This window comes from Carlito syrichta, unplaced genomic scaffold, assembly GCF_000164805.1.
Source record: "Carlito syrichta isolate Samal-C Ts95f unplaced genomic scaffold, Tarsius_syrichta-2.0.1 Scaffold309778, whole genome shotgun sequence".
Taxonomy (NCBI): domain Eukaryota; kingdom Metazoa; phylum Chordata; class Mammalia; order Primates; family Tarsiidae; genus Carlito; species Carlito syrichta.
The window spans coordinates 57,962-75,484 of NW_007253874.1; the positions used below are offsets into that span (position 1 = coordinate 57,962).

The following is a 17,523-nucleotide window of genomic DNA, read 5'->3' on the forward strand; positions in this document are numbered from 1 at the left end:
AAAAAAAAAAAAAAAAAAAGAAAGGTCTGTGTGGTCCTGAGAGACAGAGCAAAGTCTGGCGGTGGGAGGGGTTATGAGGACCAGGTCTCCCTAGAAGGCAGGACATAGTAGGTGGTGGTTGTTCAGTAGGTAGGTTTGCTTCTTGGAAAGATCCCTCTGGTGCTATGTGAAGACTGGAAGGAGGTAGAGACCAGAGGCCTGTGGACAGGCTGTGGTATAGCCCAGAGCCCCCAGCGCACGGCCTGAGCGAGACAGGGCAGTGGGGCAGACTGAGTTTAAGGAGTCGGATCCCTGGGACTTAGATGCTGGACAGAGGAAGGAAGTCACACTTAAGCCTGTCAGTTGGGCCTGTGGTCAGATGCACCAGAAGGAGCCCTGGCCTACGAGGGCTTATCTTGGCTCCCCCAGCTGGGTGACCCGGGCAGCTTTTCCCTCCATGCCTCCGTCCCCCAGCTGTGAAGGGGTTGGGTGAGGTGGCATCTCCTGCCGTGACCCAACAGGTCTGTGATGTGACTTAGACCCAGGAGGAGGGACACAGAGCCCGTGGGATGGCTGGCTGGGGCCTTGGCTAGATTTATGAAGTCTGCCAGGGCCTGGGGCCAGCGTCTGGCACGCTGCTGTCTGAGAGGGCATGTCTCCGACCTCTGGGTGCCTTCTCACCCTTGGCGCTGCCTTGGCTCGGCTTGTCTGGCTCTCCCAGGCCCTGACTCCAGCCAGGGCCTTTGCCGGCCCTGTGACTGGCCCTGGGAGGAGTGGCCCGGCTGCGGGTCCTCATTGGCCAAAGCTTGCCTGGGCTGCACACACCCCTGCCTCCCAGGCTGGCTGGTTGCCCATCTAGGGACTGGGAGGCCTGGCCTGGGTTGCGCTGACGTGGGCAGCGCTGACGTGGGCAGCTGCCTGGGAGCCCAAGGAAGCAGTTGGAGTCTGAAGACCCCCCCTTCCCGAGCTGCTCTGTGCTCCAGCCAGAGGGCGCTGTGCAGGGGATTTGGGGGACAGCAGTGGTGAGGCTTGTCCCCCAACTTGCTTCGAGGAGCGCGACACTTCCTGTCTGACAGGGTGACAGGGCTGTAGAGCGTGCGCACAGGAAATCTCAGCTGGGGTGCAAATGCCAGGCCGGGTTGGACCCCAGAGTCCTGGGACCAGGGCTGGGGGGTACCTTAGGGATTGGCAGTTCTCTCTCCCATGTGGGGAGTGACAGGTGTGACTTAGGAGGGGAGGGGCCTTGCTCCAGATCATGTGGCACCTGAGGGACAGGGCTAGGATTTGAACTCAAGTCTGTCTCTGGTTGTCCCTTCACGTGCCTTTGATGAGAGGCTGCTGTGTGCCGGGTCCTTCTAGGTCCAATTTGCCTTTGTCTTCTCGGTGTGTGGCTCAGAACCCAGGGCAGAGGAGGCATTTGGTGAATGAATAACTGAATGCATGGACCCCCGAACAAGGTAGAGATCCAGCTCCAGCGATGGCGAGTCTAGCAGGAAGGCAGGGGCAGAACAGGCAATAGGAGGCTCATGGGAGTAGGGGCTGGACCCGTGAGAAGCAGAGAGAGGCCTGGAGCCAGCACGACTGCCAGTCCAGGGCTTTGTCCGGCCCTGGCTTCCTCACCTAACGTGGGTCGACAGTCCTCACCCTCGGCCTTCCCCGTGAGGACCCAGAGAGGTGGTGGAGTGCCCAGGCTGGTAGAGCAGAGGTGTCGTGTGCGGGGCTTCCCCGTGTGTGTGCTCAGGCCGCCCACAAGCCCCAGAGGGTCTGCTCCCTCCGCGTCTTTCCTCCTCCATTTTCCTCAGTTCTCTCCAGGGCTTCTCTCTGGAATGTTCTCCACAGTACCCCTGGCTGCAGGAGGGGCTTGGGAAGAGCGTGGGTGAGTGGTCTGCCCGCCTCCTCCCTCCACCTGCTCCCGCACCTAGAATGCCAACCACCGGCATCCGCATCTACGCGGGCCCCCAATGCACAGCCAGGCTGGAAGTGCCTTGGCCTGATTACCATGGCGACGGGTCCTGCTGTTTGGACCGCAGCAGGTCCTGCTGTTTGGACCGCAGCTGGATTCTGTGAGCGCCTACAAGCTGGGCAGCCGGGCACCCCGCAGGCCTCCACCCGGGCTGAGAGCTCCTGGGCCAGCTGCCCTCCTTTCTCCCCTTGGTGCCCAGCGCTGTGCCTGGCACCCAGGGGCTCTTGGAATGACCCTGCCTCTCTGGGTACCCACAAGCAGTTCTGGGGCAGACAGACCTGGTTCAAATCCTGGATCTGCCACTTAGGGGTCAATGACCTTCAACAAGTCGTCTCGATGTATGTTGAATGGATTGAATTAGCTATGGGAACCTCGTGGGGCAATTATCCAAGGAGTACAGACCCTAATACAGGAGCCATCACTGCCTTGGTCCTGAGCAGTTGATCACTGTACTCTTTGCCACTGCAAGCCACATCCAGGGCCCTGGACTCCTCATCTCTGTCCCAGGAAGCCCTGCAGGTAGGGCACACCACTAGAGTCACAGCTGGGCTTTGTCACTTACTTGGGCATCAATTTCTCCAGCTGTAATTATCTCATAGGTGTGTTGGGAGGATAAAATCGGATTAGTACATATAAAGTGCTTATAAGAATATGTGACATGTGGCCAGGTGGCTCATGCCTATAATCCCAGCACTTTGGGAGGCCAGGCAGGAGGATTGCTGAGCCCAGGAGTTTGAGACCAGCCTGGGCAACACAGAGACCTCGTTTCTACAAAAAAAAAAAAAAAAAAAAAAAAAAATTGACTGGGTGTGGTGGTACGCACCTGTAGTTCCAGCTACTTGGGAGGTAGAAGAATCGCCTGAGCCCAGGAAGTCGAAGCTTCAGTGAGCCACGATCTTGCCGCTGTACTCCAGTCTGAGTGACAGGATGAGACCCTCAACTCAAAAAGAAAAGAAAGAAAAAGAAAAGAAAGAACATGTGACATTTAAGTACTATATAAATGTTAGTGGTGGCTATTATTATTGACCTTGAGAGCTGGAACCCATGGGCCTGTCCCTCCTCTTTTTCTCTCACAGGCAGGTGTGCCAGCTCTTTTTCTTTTCTTTTTTTTTCTCTTTTTGAGTTGGATTCTCACTGGCTGGAGTGCAGTGGTACACTCACGGCCACCCCAGCGTTGACCTGGGGTGATCCAGTGATGCTTCTGCCTCAGTCTTCCAGGAAGCTGGAACTACAGGTGCACGTTACCACATCCAGCTAATTTTTTTTTTTTTTTGAGTTGGAGTCTCACTCTGTCACAGACTGGAGTGCAAGTGGCCGCTCCCGGCCACTGCAGCCTCGACCTGCTGGGCTCTGGCGATCCTTCTGCCTCAGCCTTCCAAGCAGCTGGAACTACAGGTGCGCGCTACCATGCCTGGTTAATTTTTGATTTGTTGTAGAGATGAGGTCTCGTCAAGTTGCCCAGGTGGGTCTCGAACCTGCGGGCTCAGGCAATTCACTCACCTCGGCCTCCCAAAGTGCTGAGATTACAGGCTGAGCCACCGAGCCCGGCCCAGCCAATTTTTTAATTTATTGTAGAGATGAGGTCTCGCCAAGTTGCCAGGGCCAGTCTCGAACCTGCAGGCTCAGGCAATCCACTCGCCTCAGCCTCCCAAAGTGCTGGGATTACAGGCTGAGCCACCGAGCCAGCTCTTGTCCACAGTCTGATCAGGGAGGGCGGCCCAGAGGGATAGGATGGCAGGTCGCCTCCCCCTGCCCTCACCCTGCTGTGAAGGGACTGCCAGGCACTTCCCACCTCTTCTGCCTGCAGAGGAAGATGGGCAGTGTCCCCCAGAAACCACGGCTCTAGCTCACGGGTCTGAGGATCCTCTTTTGGGTTCTCCAGCTAACAGCTGCTGCCTCTGGCCCTGGGTCAGACGCTGGTCAGGCAACAGGTGCAAGGGCTAAAGCCATTAGCGCCCCATGGAGGCTCTCTTGATGTCATCTGAAGAATCAAGGTGCCCAAGAAAGAAGCCCTTTGGGGGCAACGTCAGAGCTGCTTCTCGAAACACTTGATTAGGAACCAGGCTCTGGGCCTGCCTGCTGCCGGGCTCTCTGGGTCTCCCTTGGTCTCCCTTGTACAGGGGGAAATTGTACAAGAATGAGGGTAAATGAAAGGCAACACTTTATTTATTTTTGTTTCTTGAGTCAGGGTCTTCTCTGTCACCCAGGCTGGAGTGCAATGGCGTGATCACAGCTCACTACGGCCTCCACCTCCTGGGCTCAGGTGATCCTTCTGCCTCAGCCTCCTGAGTTGCTGGGGCTACAGCTTGCGCCACCACGCCTGCTGATTTTTTTAATTTTTAAATTTTTTTTTATAGAGACAAGATCTCGTTATATTGCCCAGGCTGGTCTTGAACTCCTGGGCTCAAGCAGTCCTCCCACCTTGGCCTCACAAGGGGCTGGGATCCCAGGAGCGAGCCATTGTGCCCGGACTCAACACTATAAAAACTTGGCCCATTTAGCTGGGCCGGTGGCATGTGTCTGTATCGCAGCCACTCAGGAGGCTGAGGCGGGAGGGTCTCTTGAGCCCAGGGGATTGAGGCTACAGAGAGCCATGACCTGAGGAGGACTGGCTTTTCTGCCTAGCCTTCTCCCCTGCCTTCCTCAGGTCCGGGGTTGTGTGAATGTGCCGTTGCTGGCCAAAAGGAGACTGGGCAGAAGTGGCATCCTGAGAGCCCGTGGGGTCTGAGACCAAGGTGGTGGCCACTCTAGAGTCGGGGCCTGGTGGGTGGTGGCCCTGGGTGCTTGCTCCTCTCCCTCGGGCCCTGAGGTCTCAAGGCCGGGCAGACCTGGGGCACCCTGCTGTGGGCTGATCTCTCCGTCTTCTCCTGTTCCCCAGGGCCTCGCCTCTGTGTTCTCCAGCCGCACATCCCGGAAGTCGGGCTCACGTGCCGGGGACAAGGACGGCGCCATGGCCGATGGCGAGGGCTACCGGAACCCCACGGAGGTGCAGATGAGCCAGCTAGTGCTGCCCTGCCACACCAACCAGCGCGGCGAGCTGAGCGTGGGGCAGCTGCTCAAGTGGATCGACACCACGGCCTGCTTGTCGGGTGAGGCTGCGCTCCGCATGGGGTTTCCACCCCTGCCGTGTGGGCCCAGAGTGGGGCCTCGTCTTCAGAGGCAGTCGTGGTGGCCCCTGAGTGCCACACTCATTTCCCATCCAGCCTTTGCTCATGCTGGTCCCCCCTGCCTGAGCTGCCCTTCCGGTTACTTAATGCCCAGCACTCTCTCCCTCAGATCCCCACGGTCCTTTGCCCCTGTTTTAGCACAGTGCAGACGTGGGTATTGACTTGAACATGCGAAGGCAGGCCGGACACTGTGGCTCATGCCTGTCATCCCAGCACTGTGGGAGCCCAAGGTGAGAGGACTGCCTGAACCTGGAAGTTCGAGACCAGCCTGGACAACTTGGTGAGACCTTGTCTCTACAATAAATCAAAACATTAGCCAGGCACAGTGGCGCACACCTGTGGTTCCACTACTTGGAAGTCTGAGGTGGAAGGATTGCCTGAGCCCAGCAGGTCGAGGCTGTGGTGGCCATGACTGTGCCACTGTCCTTCAGCCTGGGCAACAGAGTGAGACTCCGACTCAAAAAAAGAAAAGAAAAGAAAAGAAAATGCCAAGGCCTCAACAGCCTTTTTTTTTCCTGTTTCTTTTGGGTTCTCTCTTGTGTTTCTTTTTTTTTTTTAATCAATTTTTAAAAATGATATTGTGGGGTACAGTTAAGGGTTAGGTATGCAAATATACTCCATTCAGGTACCCTTGTTGATAAGAGGTGTCTCCCCGCTTTTTTTTTTTTTGAGTGGGAGTCTCTCTCTGTCACCCAGGCTGGAGTGCAGTGGCACCCTTACGGACACCACAACCTCAAACTCCTGGGCTCAGGTGATCCTTCTGCCTCAGCCTTCCAAGTAGCTGGAATAACAGGCACACGCCACCACACCTGGCTAATTCTTTGATTTATCATAGAGACAAGGTCTTGTCAAGTTGTCCGAGCTGGTCTCGAGCCCCTGGGTTCAGGCAGTCCTCTAGCCTCCACCTCCCAAAGTGCTGGGATGACAGGCATAAGCCATCACACCTGGCCGAACTGCCTGCCTCACAGCTCCCCCCTCTATTGAGGTGACTTGAGATGAGCTGGATTGAGCCTATTTCATTCCTCCCCAGCCCACAGAGCTCACAGCTTGGTGGGGTGAGGATGAGGGACAGACAGGTGACACCCCTCCAGAACTGTTTGAGAGGCCCTGAACCAGCCTGGGGGCAGGGAGGAGATTCCTGAGGGGCTGTGGCACCTGAGTGGAGACCTGAGGGCATGAATGACTCAGGCGAGGAGATGGGTGGGCGCTCTGGGAGGCCAGGAGGCAGAACAGCATGGTGTGATCGCCAACCCATTCAACAGCATTTTCTGAGTGTCTGCCACATGCCAGACGCTGTTCTAGGACTGGGATACAGCAGTGAACAAGACAGGCAAAAGTCCTTGTCCTTGGGTAAGTTACAGTCTAGCCAGAGGGAGAGGCAATGGACAGACAAAAACCAGATATGCCGGGCTCGGTGGCTCAGCCTGTAATCCCGCACCTTTGGGAGGCTGAGGTGAGTGAATTGCCTGAGCCCGGGGGTTTGAGACCTGCCTGGGCAACTTGGCGAGACCTCATCTCTACAACAAATCAAAAATTAGCCGGGCGTGGTAGCGTGCGCCTGTAGTTCCAGCTACTTGGAAGGCTGAGGCAGAAGGATCACCGGAGCCCAGCAGGTCGAGGCTGCAGTGGCCGGGAGCAGCCACTGCACTCCAGTCTGGGCGACAGAGTAAGACTCCAACTCAAAAAAAAAAAAAACCAAAAAAAACCAGATATGCAAAATAGAGTCAGGGAATGGTGACAGTGGAGAAGGCGCGTGAAGAAGGGAGGGTGCGGTGTGTGGTGGCCTTGGCTTGGTGGCCGGAGAACCTCTTAAGGAGGTGACATCTGAGCAGAGGCCTGCGTGACATGGGGAGGTGGCTAACGCTGGCTTTCTTCTCCTGATGCCAGCGGAGAGGCATGCTGGCTGCCCCTGTGTCACAGCCTCCATGGATGACATCTATTTTGAGCACACCATTAGGTAAGTGGCCGCTCCTGCCATAAGGTCCTTCTGGCCTCCCTTCTACGAGTCTGGGGCCTGCTCCCTTGTCAACTTGCCCGGCTGCCGAAGTGGAGTGGATACAGTGAGAAACCACCTGCAGGGTCTCTGGGACCGCGATGGGCTAGGAGCTGGCCTGTTGCAGGTGTTGTGGGTGGATTCCCTGGGCTAGGGGGCCATGGAAGGTCTTCAGGTTGGGAGTTGGATGTTGCAGAGAGCATTGTGGAGTGCTGTGTGACTGGGGAAGTCTGTCTCTCTCTCTCTGGGCCTCAGTGTTCTTATCTGCAAAATGGAAGGCGTTAGAATTAGACAGTAATGCCTTTTTGAACTTGGACACTCTCTGTGGGTCATTGGTTACTGGACCGTAGGTAGGTCCCCTAGCCAAGGTGTCTTGGCAAGGTCTGAGCTGGAAGCTTGGGTCATTCAGTTTGGGTCATTACCAGGGCTGCACACAGAGCTCGTGTCCTGGGCCTGTACCTAAACTCCCGTCAGTACTGAGGTCACCAAGTGCCAGGGCTTAGTCATGGCTGCCTGAGTGCCCAGTGTGTCACAGTTAAAGAGGTTTGACCAGCCCCTGTCCCCAGTTATTTGGTCATTACTTCCCCACATACCTATGTTAGCTGAGCGCCTTTTTCCAGAACAAGGCCTGTGCTACGTCTGGTTACACAGAGTCCACTGGAGCGCAGCCCCTGTTCTCAGGCACTCCCCCATTTAACTCAGCGTGACAGCCAGGCTTGGTGGCACACACCTGTCACCCCAGCTACTCGGGAGGCTGAGGCAGGAGGACCGCTTGAGCCCAGGAGCTCAAGGCTGTGGTGAGATATGATCATGCCACTCTACTCCAGTCTGGCCGACAGAACAAGACCCTGCCTTCAAAAAAGAAAAATTCAAAGTGAGAAGTTCCATGCTGATAAAGAGCTCTGACACATGGGTATTTTGTAACACTGTTCTAAATACTTTTTCTTTTAGAATAGTTTTAGATTTATGACAAATGTTATATCATGACCAGGTGTGGTGGCCCATGCCTGTAATCCCAGCACTTTGGAAGGCCAAGGTGGGAGGGTTGCTTAAGCCCAGGAATTTGAGACCAGTCTGGGCAACAGAGTGAGACTCCATCTTTACAAAAATAAAAATAAAAAATCAGCTGGGTCTGGTGGTGCATGCCTGTAGTTCCAGGTATTTGGGAGGCAGAAGTGGGAGGATTCCTTGAGCTCGGGAGTTTGAGGCTACAGTGAACCATGATTGTGCCATTGCACTCCAGCCTGGGTGATAAAGTGAGACCCCGACTCAAAAGAAAAAAAAAGTTATGTCTCTAAAGAGAGTCTGAGAGTTCCGATTTACCCCACAGCCATTATTTGACCTATGATTGACGTCTTACATTTGTAGGGCACCTTTGTCACAGTTAAGGAGCCAATATTGATGCCTTATTTGTCATGCCTTTTTAATACTCCCTTATTTAGTCCTCAGAACACCATGAGGTCATGGCTATTTGTATCCTTATTTTACAGATGAGGAAACTGAGGCACAGAGAAGTGAGGCAGCTTGTTTAAGGCCCTACAGGATACACCACCAGGCAGGCATTCTGGTCCCAGGACCCTTGCTCTTCACCAGTGGGCTGCATTTCCTAGATGTCTGGGGTTGGGTGTGGAGGCGCAGAGGGTAGTCAAGGGGGCTTCCTGGGGGAGGTGTTAGAGCTGGCATCAGTACTGTCAGCACTGTATGTAGTGATGCTTTGAAGGCCAGCGGAGCCGTGCCTGGCCCGGCTCTGGGGCCCTGCTGGCAACCCAGGTTCTGTGACTGAGGACCTGGGAAGAGAGAGGGCTGGGGTGCCTGAGCATGGGTGGGCCTCTGCAGGGCCAGCAGAGTGGAGGTGAGTCTAGGAGGAGAGGGTGTGGGCAAAAGGGAAACCAGAGGGGACCCCAGGAAGGAGGGCGGGCTGGGAAAGGGCCAGGAGCACGGTTGGGGGCCAGGGAAAGCCTGGCTGCCCCCCTGGAAAGCTGGGAAGTTTTTGTTTGCCCTTTTGCCATTTAAAACTATTTCCAGATGTATCTCTCAGGGGTATGGACTCTTTAAAATATAACCTCCCAGCCTAGGCCACATAACAAGACCTCGTCTCTACAAAAAATAAAAATAAAAAAATTAGTCAGGCCTGGTGGTGCGCACCAGAGGTCCCAGCTACTTGGGAGACTGAGGTGGAAGGATCGCCTGAGCCCAGGTGAGCCATAATCATGCCACTGCACTCCAGCCTGGGCGACAGTGAGATCTCAACTCAAACAAAACAAAACAAAACACATAACTTCAATATCAGTACAAAACCTAAAAAAATTACAATGATTTCTCATTGGCATGTCTACTAGTTATGACATGACTGCTATCAAATGCTCACACTGTTTCTTGAATTTATTTTTATTTGTTTTGCCTTACAGTTTATTTTTGTTATTCAACTCAGGATGCAAATGATTTTAATTGGTTACTCTGTCTGTCTTTAAAAAAAATCCGTAGATACTCCCCTACTTTTCGCCCTTACTACCAGCCGTCCCTCACTTTCTCTCTTTTTTTTTTATTGAATTTTATTTGTTGAGGAAACAATCAAGTTCTCCATCATCTGGGTTTGCTCTGAGCATCACTGTGGTGCAACTTAACATGTTCCTCTGTCCCCTGAGAGCAAATTGGTCTGGGGAAGGGCTTGACGGGGTGGGATTTGTTTATGGGGAGCTGCTTCCCTGTGCTGTGAGGAACACCTGGAGGGTGGTGGGAAGCTTGGAGCCCCTGAGTGACATGGGGAGGGGACTGGCATGGGCCTGAGCTGTGGGGACAGAGGAGGGTCGGGGAAGAAAAGTCCAGTGGGTGTCTGTGGGCTTTGGGGAAGATAGAGGGGAGGAGGAGGAGGAAGAAGAAGAGCAGAGGCCGGGCGCGGTAGCTCACGCCTGTAATCCCAACACTTTGGGAGGCCAAGGTAAGAGGATTTTCTGAGCCCATGGGTTCGAGACCCTCTGGGCAACATGGCAAGACCTCATCTCTACAGTAAATCAAAAAATTAGCCGTGTGTGGTGGCACACGCCTGCTTGTAGTTCCGGCTAGTTGGAAGGCTGAAGCGGAAGGATCGTCTGAGCCCAGCAGGTCCAGGCTGTGGTGGCCCTGAGTGTGCCACTGCACTCCAGCCTGGGTGACAGAGTGAGACTCTAACTAAAAAAAAAAAAGAGTACAGGAAGAGAAGGAGGAGGAGGAGGAGGAGGAGGAAGAGGAGGGAGAGGAAAAGGAGGGGAGAAAGAGGCGCAGGAGAGTAGGACCAGTCACAAATTTCTCTCTTTTAGCCCCACGGAAAATAAACTTCTTTTATCTTGGGGACCATAGAAGTTTTCTTTTCCTTCCAATCGAGTGATAGTGGTTAAAAAAAAGAAATTTTCTTTCCTGAATTTTTGATCATGAAACCCACCACTGAGCTCCCATAATGGCCATTTTGCTAAACGTGTTTGATTTATATATGAATACATGACGTACCCCCCACAGCCGTCTGAACATTGGTCGCAGACATCATGATGCCTCACCCCTCAACACGTCGGCATGTATCTCCTAAAAATCACTCTCCCCTATACGACCATTAGCACTGCTTAAAAAAATGTACAGAAATCCACACACGTCTGGCAGGCATGAGCGTGTGTTATTTATGTGCTTATTTAAACACTCGGCCCCATCCCGTTTTCTCCCCCTTGGCCCCCAGAACCACAGACCACAGTCATGGGCGCTCCGTGCTCCACACAGGAGGAAACAGACCCAGAGAGGTCACGTGACTCACCCAGGGTCTACAACTTGGTCGTGACAGGCAAGGTAGAGCTTGACTGGAACCCAGGCCTGCGAGGCCTTTCCCGCTGCCGCTGTGTCCACTACAGCCTCCGGACCAGCAGGCCCCTTGGCATGGACCCTTCCTGAGGCTTGGGCAGGAGACTGTACCATCTGAGGAAGAAATCCGCATGGTGGGCTCCATGCCTAAGAGCCAAGGCTCAGAGAGGTGTAGGACTTGCTCAGGGTCACGTGGCACTTGAACGGGGCCAGCATTCCAGACCACTGCTCCCCCCAAGGCCCACCAGCTGGGCACCCTCTGTCCCCTCCAGTCAGGCATAGGACAGGCTAGGTGGCTCCCCTGGGCATTCATCTGGATGTGGGACTCATTCCAGAGGCACAGGCTGTCGCTGCAAAGAGTGAGTCTGGTGCAGAATCAGTCTAGAAGCCTGCTCTGCCACTTTTCCACTGAGTGACCTTGGGCAAGTGGCTTAACTTCTCTGATGGTGCTCAGTCCCCCGTAAGCCTACACGGCAGGCTTGTTTTGAGGCTCAAATGAGATAGTGCATGGAGCCTGGCACGTATTTCCATCTCTCCTTCTGCCCTACTAAGTGGCTTCTTGCACTTAGTAGGCATCCAATAAATGTGGTGTTTATTAATTCAGTCTGCCCCTGCTCATGGGATTCCCACCTTGTGCTTTGTGCCTGGCCTGGAAGGTCTATGGGAAGCAAGACATCTGGCCCAGTGGAGCTTGAGGCTTGTGGAAGAGAGAGGGCAGCCTGCTGGAGGGCAGGGAGGACTTCCTGGGGGAGGGCACCATTGAGCTAAGGGCAGAGAGAATCTCAAGCTGTCATCAGGCAACAGGGAGCAGGGGAAGGTGGGGGGTGGGGGGGATGTGTGGAATCCTGCCGCTTCCCTCGGCCTCAGCCTCCCCACCTGCACAATGAGGTGCTGATGCTGTCTTGCTGGCTTGCTTTGAGAGCTTGGTGACATCGCAGGTGTGAATATGCTTTGCTGGCCGTGAAGCTCTCCTACCAGTCCCCTCTTCCCCGCCACCCCAGCAGAGACCCTGCAAGTATCCGAGGGCCCCAGCCCCTCCCCCTGTCCCCTCCGGAAGGCTCACCTCCTCTTTCCTCTCCTCAGTGTTGGACAAGTGGTGAATATCAAGGCCAAGGTGAACCGGGCCTTCAATTCCAGCATGGAGGTGTGTGGGGTGGGCGCCGCCTGGGACTGGGTGCGTGGGTGGGTCCTCGACCTCCTCTCCCCTGTCCTCTCGGGCCCTGGCCTAGGCGTCCTCACGCACGCAGAGCCCTGGTTGGGGCAGCAGAGTTCTGAAATGGCCGACAGGGCTGGCAGGATCCTAAGGGTCTTCCTGTCCAGCGTCCTGTTATGCAGAAGGGAAAGTTGAGTCCCAGGGAGGGGAAGGAGGGACTTGACCCAGGTCCCTGTGCGACCTGGATTCCAACGTGGGACTTGACTTCCAGCCTCCTGAGTCTTCACATCCAGTCTCAGTGTGGTGGCCGGACTTCAGGGAAGACAGCATGGGGCCTGGGCCAGGAGGAGGGGGCTGGGGCAGGGGATGCACTGGATTGTGGCCTGTGAGCTGGCCACCTGCAGCCCCCCTTCTCATTATAGGAGGGCACAGGATTTCCGTGGGGAAGGGTCTGAAGCTTTGGCGGGCTCTACTTTAAGTCCGTGTGTGGACACAGTCTCAATAACCCTGTGGGAGAGGGTCTGATCATTCCCATTTTACAGATGAGGAAGTTGAGACCCAGAGAAGGGAAGTGACTTGCCCGTGGTTTCCCAGGGAGCCAGGGGCAGAGTCCGAACCTACCCCAGGTCTCTGGCCTCCTAGACCTGGTCGGTGCTCCAGAAATATCAGAGGCCTGGCCTGGGGTGGGACTTCCCTCTCTCTCCTCCCACCCTTCTCTTTCTCTCCAGGTGGGCATCCAGGTGGCCTCCGAGGACCTGTGCTCCGAGAAGCAGTGGAACGTGTGCAAGGCCTTGGCCACCTTTGTGGCCCACCGGGAGATTGCCAAGGTAGGTAGGCAGACCTGGCCACTCCTTGCTGCTCGGTGACCTAGGCACCTGCCGTGGAGGCCTGGATCGGGGTGGCAAGGTGAGGGTTGGCGGAGGGATCGGGAGAGGGGCACAGCAGGAGTCCACAGCCCCCAAAGTTAGGCCTACCTCACTTTGAGCCCGCCCAGGTGCCTCTCTCTACCTTCCTTTGTGATCACTCAAGGGTTCTTCAGGTCTCAGGGTTCCTCACGTCCCGCGGTGACACCCCCATCCTCTGACCCTTTGCCCAAGAGGGGGACCGGGAGGGCGAATATGTTGTGTCAGGTCAACATGGAGGCAGGAAGATGGGGCAAAGAGCGGGGAAAGCCTTGCAACTGATCAGCAGTGTGGGCGTGCTGCGTGCCAGCCTCAGGAATGCGATAGCACTGGGGACCGGCCCTTGTACTATTTCTTGTTTTATTTTTTTGAGTTAGAGTCTCACTCTGTTGCCCAGGCTGGAGTGCAGTGGCACGCTCACGGCCATCCCAGCGTTGACGTGCTGGACTCAGGCGATCCTTCTGCCTCAGCCTTTCAAGTAGCCGGAACTACAGATGTGCACTACCACACCCGGCTAATTCTGTGATATATTATAGAGATGAGGTCTCACCAAGTTGTCCAGGCTAGTCTGAAACCCCCGGGCTCAGGCAATCCCCTCACCTCAGCCTCCCAAAGTGCTGGGATTACGGCTGAGCCACCGCGCCCAGGCCCTTGTGCTATTTCAAGAGGCTTGTCCTGAGCGTCCCCACTCTGTCCCCTGGCCGACAGGTGAAGCTGAAGCAGATCATGCCTCGCACAGAGGAGGAGAAGATGGAACACAGTGTGGCGGCCGAGCGTCGGCGCATGCGCTTGGTCTACACGGACACCATCAAGGACCTCCTGGCCAATTGCGCCATTCAGGACGGTGAGCAGCTGCCGGCCACGCGTGGGGAGGGCAGCTGGTGTCCTGCGTGGCCCCTCTTGGACCCCCTGGGCAGAGGAGGAAGGGAGGCGCCTAGGACTTCCGCCCACTGGTGAATCTGGGCCTGTCTAGTGCTCTAGGCCCCAGGGGTTCCAGGGAAAGGGAGTGTTTGGGCCTCGGCCCAGCCCTCAGAAACCAGGAAAGATGGGGCTAGGCTATGTGGAAATCCTTTCGTCGTCCACAAAATGCATTTGGGTCTCCAGGAGCTAAGGTGTTTGGGAAAGCATGTTGAGCTAGGCCTTGAAGACTCTGTAGGATTTTTTTTTGAGTTGGAGTCTTACTCCGTCACCCAGGCTGGAGTGCAGTGGCATGCTCAGGGTCACCCCAGCGTTGACCTGCTGGGCTCTGGTGATTCTTCTGCCTCAGCCTTCCAAGCAGCCAGAACTACAGGCGCGTGCTACCATGCCTGGCTAATTTTTTGATTTATTGTAGAGACAAGGCCTCACCATGTTGCCCAGGCTGGTCTCAAACCCATGGGCTCAGGCAATCCTCTCTCCTCGGCCTCCCAAAGTGCTGGGATTACAGGCTTGAGCCACCACGCCCGGCCTGTAGGATTTTTTAAAAGCGTATCTGTGCGTGCACGTGCATATATGTGTGTGTGTGTGCATTCCCCACTAAAAGACATAAAATAAAAAGCAAGACTCCTTTCCATCCCAGAACCCAGACCCCCTTCCCAGAAGCAACTCTTATTACTCATTTTTGCACGTCTTTCCAGAAATATTTAAGCATAAAATGTGCTGTTTGGCTCCCTGTTTTTACCCCAGAGGGAGCATTCAGCACGTTCTGTTCTGTACCTTGCTGTTTCCCCTTAAAAATGTATCTTGGAGCTTGTTCTACACCAGAGCACAGAGACCAACTTTGGTTTGAGGAGGTGGGGCGATGAGGAAGGGTGTTCCTGAGGGAAGGCATTGTCCGGACAAAGGCCCAGAGAGGGGATCTTGGATTTGTGTCTCAGTGTTCAAATGCGGGTCTTCCTTGAAACCCGAAGGAGGCAGTCTTGGGAGAAACAGAAGGTCGTTCGGCTGCCCTGAGTGGGGAGAGAGCAGGTGGGCCTCGCCAACTCCAGGGAAAGCAGCAAGCTGTGTTCTGAATTCCATGTGGCCTCTTCATGCTGAGCTTGAGACCGGGCCTGGGGAGGCCTGGCTCTTCCTGCAATCGTCAAGGTCCCCACGGTCCATCCATCTCACTGCAGCCTCTCCAAAACCCTTCTGTCCTGACAGCTCTTGCCTTTGTCTGTCACGAGCCTTCTGGCTGGCCTCTCGGCCTTGCTGGGTGCTATCCCTTTTCTCGCGCCTGCCCCAGCTAAGTCGAAGGCCCCTTTGGGACCTGTGAATATCCTATCCGTCCTGTCCGTAGACCTTGGCTCGGGCCTTCCTCAACTTTCCCCTTCTCTCTGCATCCACCCTGTGGGTGGCATCTCTGAGAGCCTGTGAGCCAGCAGAACACCACCTCTTTGATGGCCTCCCAGGAAGAGGCCTCTCTCCCTGGGAGAGGGTGGGTTGAGTGGGGCATGCCGGCATCTGCTCCCCTGAAGCCCAAGGCCCCCTTCACTCCCTGGTCTTTCCTGCTGAGGGGATCCGAATGCCATTGTTGCCAAGGGTTGAGGGAGTCAGCAGGGTGGAGGGGGGGAAGCGCTGTCCTTTTGAGAGCAACTCTCCTGAGTGGGGGCTGGGCACTTAGAACCACAATCATGTTTCAACCTCAGACAGTCCTGTTGGGTCAGGTTTGACGTCTGCCCTTTACAGATGAGGCAGTTGAGGGTCAGAGGGGTCCCTTGGTTTGCCCAAGGTCATGTGGGCTGCATGAGTGCCACAGGGCTCAGACCGGGCACGTCTCGCCTCTAAGCTGGTGTTCCACCCACCACCTTGTGCCGGGCTCATCTCTCACCCTGTGCCCTAGGCTCCCCACCCAGGGCCAGCCTGCGTCCCAGGCACTCTCAGTGCTGAGTAGATAAAAGCACCCGGGTGGGCTGGGTGCCGTGGCTCCCACCTGTAATCCCAGCACTCTGGGAGGCCGAGGCGAGAGGACTGCCTGAGCCCACGGGCTCGAGACCAGCCTGGGCAACTTGGTGAGATCTCGTCTCTACAATAAATCAAAAAATTAGCCGGGTGTGGTGGCACGCACCTGTAGTTCTGCTACTTGGAAGGCGGAGACGGAAGGATTGCTGGAGCCCAGCAGGTCGAGGCTGCGGTGGCCAGGAGCGTGCCACTGCCCTCCAGCCTGGGTGACGGAGTAAGACTCCACCTCAAAAAAAAGCACCTGAGTGGGGTGGCGTGGTGTGGGTGAGGAGGGTCTGCCCCTGGGAGCCTTCTCAACCACCCCCCTCATTCCCTCCCTGTGTCCCTCCCCTGCTCAGATCTGGAGAACAGAGACTGCAGCCACATGGTACCTGCCGAGAAGACTCGTGTGGAGAGTGTGGAGCTGGTCCTGCCCCCCCACGCTAATCACCAGGGCAACACCTTTGGGGGCCAGATCATGGCCTGGATGGAGAACGTGGCCACCATCGCAGCCAGGTGAGAGGAGCACTCTGTTTTTCTCCTTCCCTTGGCCAGAGCCCTCTGGGGGAGGAGCCTTGGCTTGGTGTTGACATTCAAGGCTTCAGAAGCTTGGCTGCTCTGTCTGGGTAACCAGGGCTTTCAGACCCAGACAACTAGAGAGAAGTGACATTTTGTGAACTACCATTCCTTGCTCCATTCAAAAAGCCTTCCACGACCCCCATCACCTGCATGGGGAACACCTCGCCCTGGCTCTAGAACCTCCCCTTGACCTGGCCCTGCCTGCACTCTGCCTAGCATCTATGTTCCCTCGCATCAAGCCATTTGCCACCCTCTGTTCCTGACCCCTTCCCCAAGCCCCCGCCACTGCCCTTGGTGTCACCGTCTGCCACGCTTCCCTCCTGACTCTTTATCTGCTGAAATCCTGTCCATCTCCTCCATGAAACCATCTCTGACTATTCCCATCTTCCTAGAGGCGAAATTCATTTCTTCTTGCTCCCATAACCTCTGTGCCCACCTGGAGCTTGTTCTACCTGCAGTATTGGGCATTTGTTTATAGTTTTGATAAGTGGTATTCACTAACTGGCACTCTCACACCTCCACGACTTTGTACGTGCTGTTCTGTCTGCCTGGAGTGCCCTCTCCAAGCCTCATGCTTCTCAGCCAGGTGAATTCTTCCTCATCCTTTAGGGCCTGGCTCAAGCCACCCCTTCTCTGTGTTAACCCTGGGGAAACCCTGACTGTGAGTGCGCTCAGATCGCCGAGGAGAATGAGTCAGGGTCAGGGAAGGCTGCCTGGAGGAGCACTTTAGCTGGGCCTTGAATGACAAGTCGCTTAGGGTAAGGAAAAGGTTTCCAGGTCGTGGGAACAGCGAGTACTACTGTGTAAACAAGAAAATGGGGTTGGGTTTATCCCCCAAGTCCCGTCCAAGGCCTATGTCTGTCACCTCAGACTCAGCTCCTTTCTGGCCATGCACAGACCTCAGTATTCTAAGCCGTGAAATGGGACTTTAGTTCTTTGTGCAGAACCCTCTCCGGGCTGGGTGGTGAGGGGTGGGTCAGAGGGCCGTATGTGTGGCTCGAGGCTGGGTCTGGGGAGGGGCGAAAGAGAGGGCTGGCCCAGGGCCAGCAGTTTAAGCAATGGGGCAT

The 17,523-nt window shown here is 55.5% G+C and overlaps 1 protein-coding gene across 1 annotated transcript in view; it reads left to right on the forward strand.

Moving 5' to 3' along the window:
* The window catches only part of ACOT11 (acyl-CoA thioesterase 11), a 60,092-nt gene that overhangs the window by 28,038 nt on the left and 14,531 nt on the right, over positions 1 to 17,523 (forward strand). The window contains exons 2-7 of the mRNA XM_021717485.1: positions 4,821 to 5,031; positions 6,997 to 7,066; positions 12,008 to 12,068; positions 12,806 to 12,904; positions 13,688 to 13,823; positions 16,237 to 16,393. Of these exons, the coding sequence (XP_021573160.1) occupies positions 4,821 to 5,031; positions 6,997 to 7,066; positions 12,008 to 12,068; positions 12,806 to 12,904; positions 13,688 to 13,823; positions 16,237 to 16,393 (734 nt within the window). The remainder of the gene's footprint in view (positions 1 to 4,820; positions 5,032 to 6,996; positions 7,067 to 12,007; positions 12,069 to 12,805; positions 12,905 to 13,687; positions 13,824 to 16,236; positions 16,394 to 17,523) is intronic.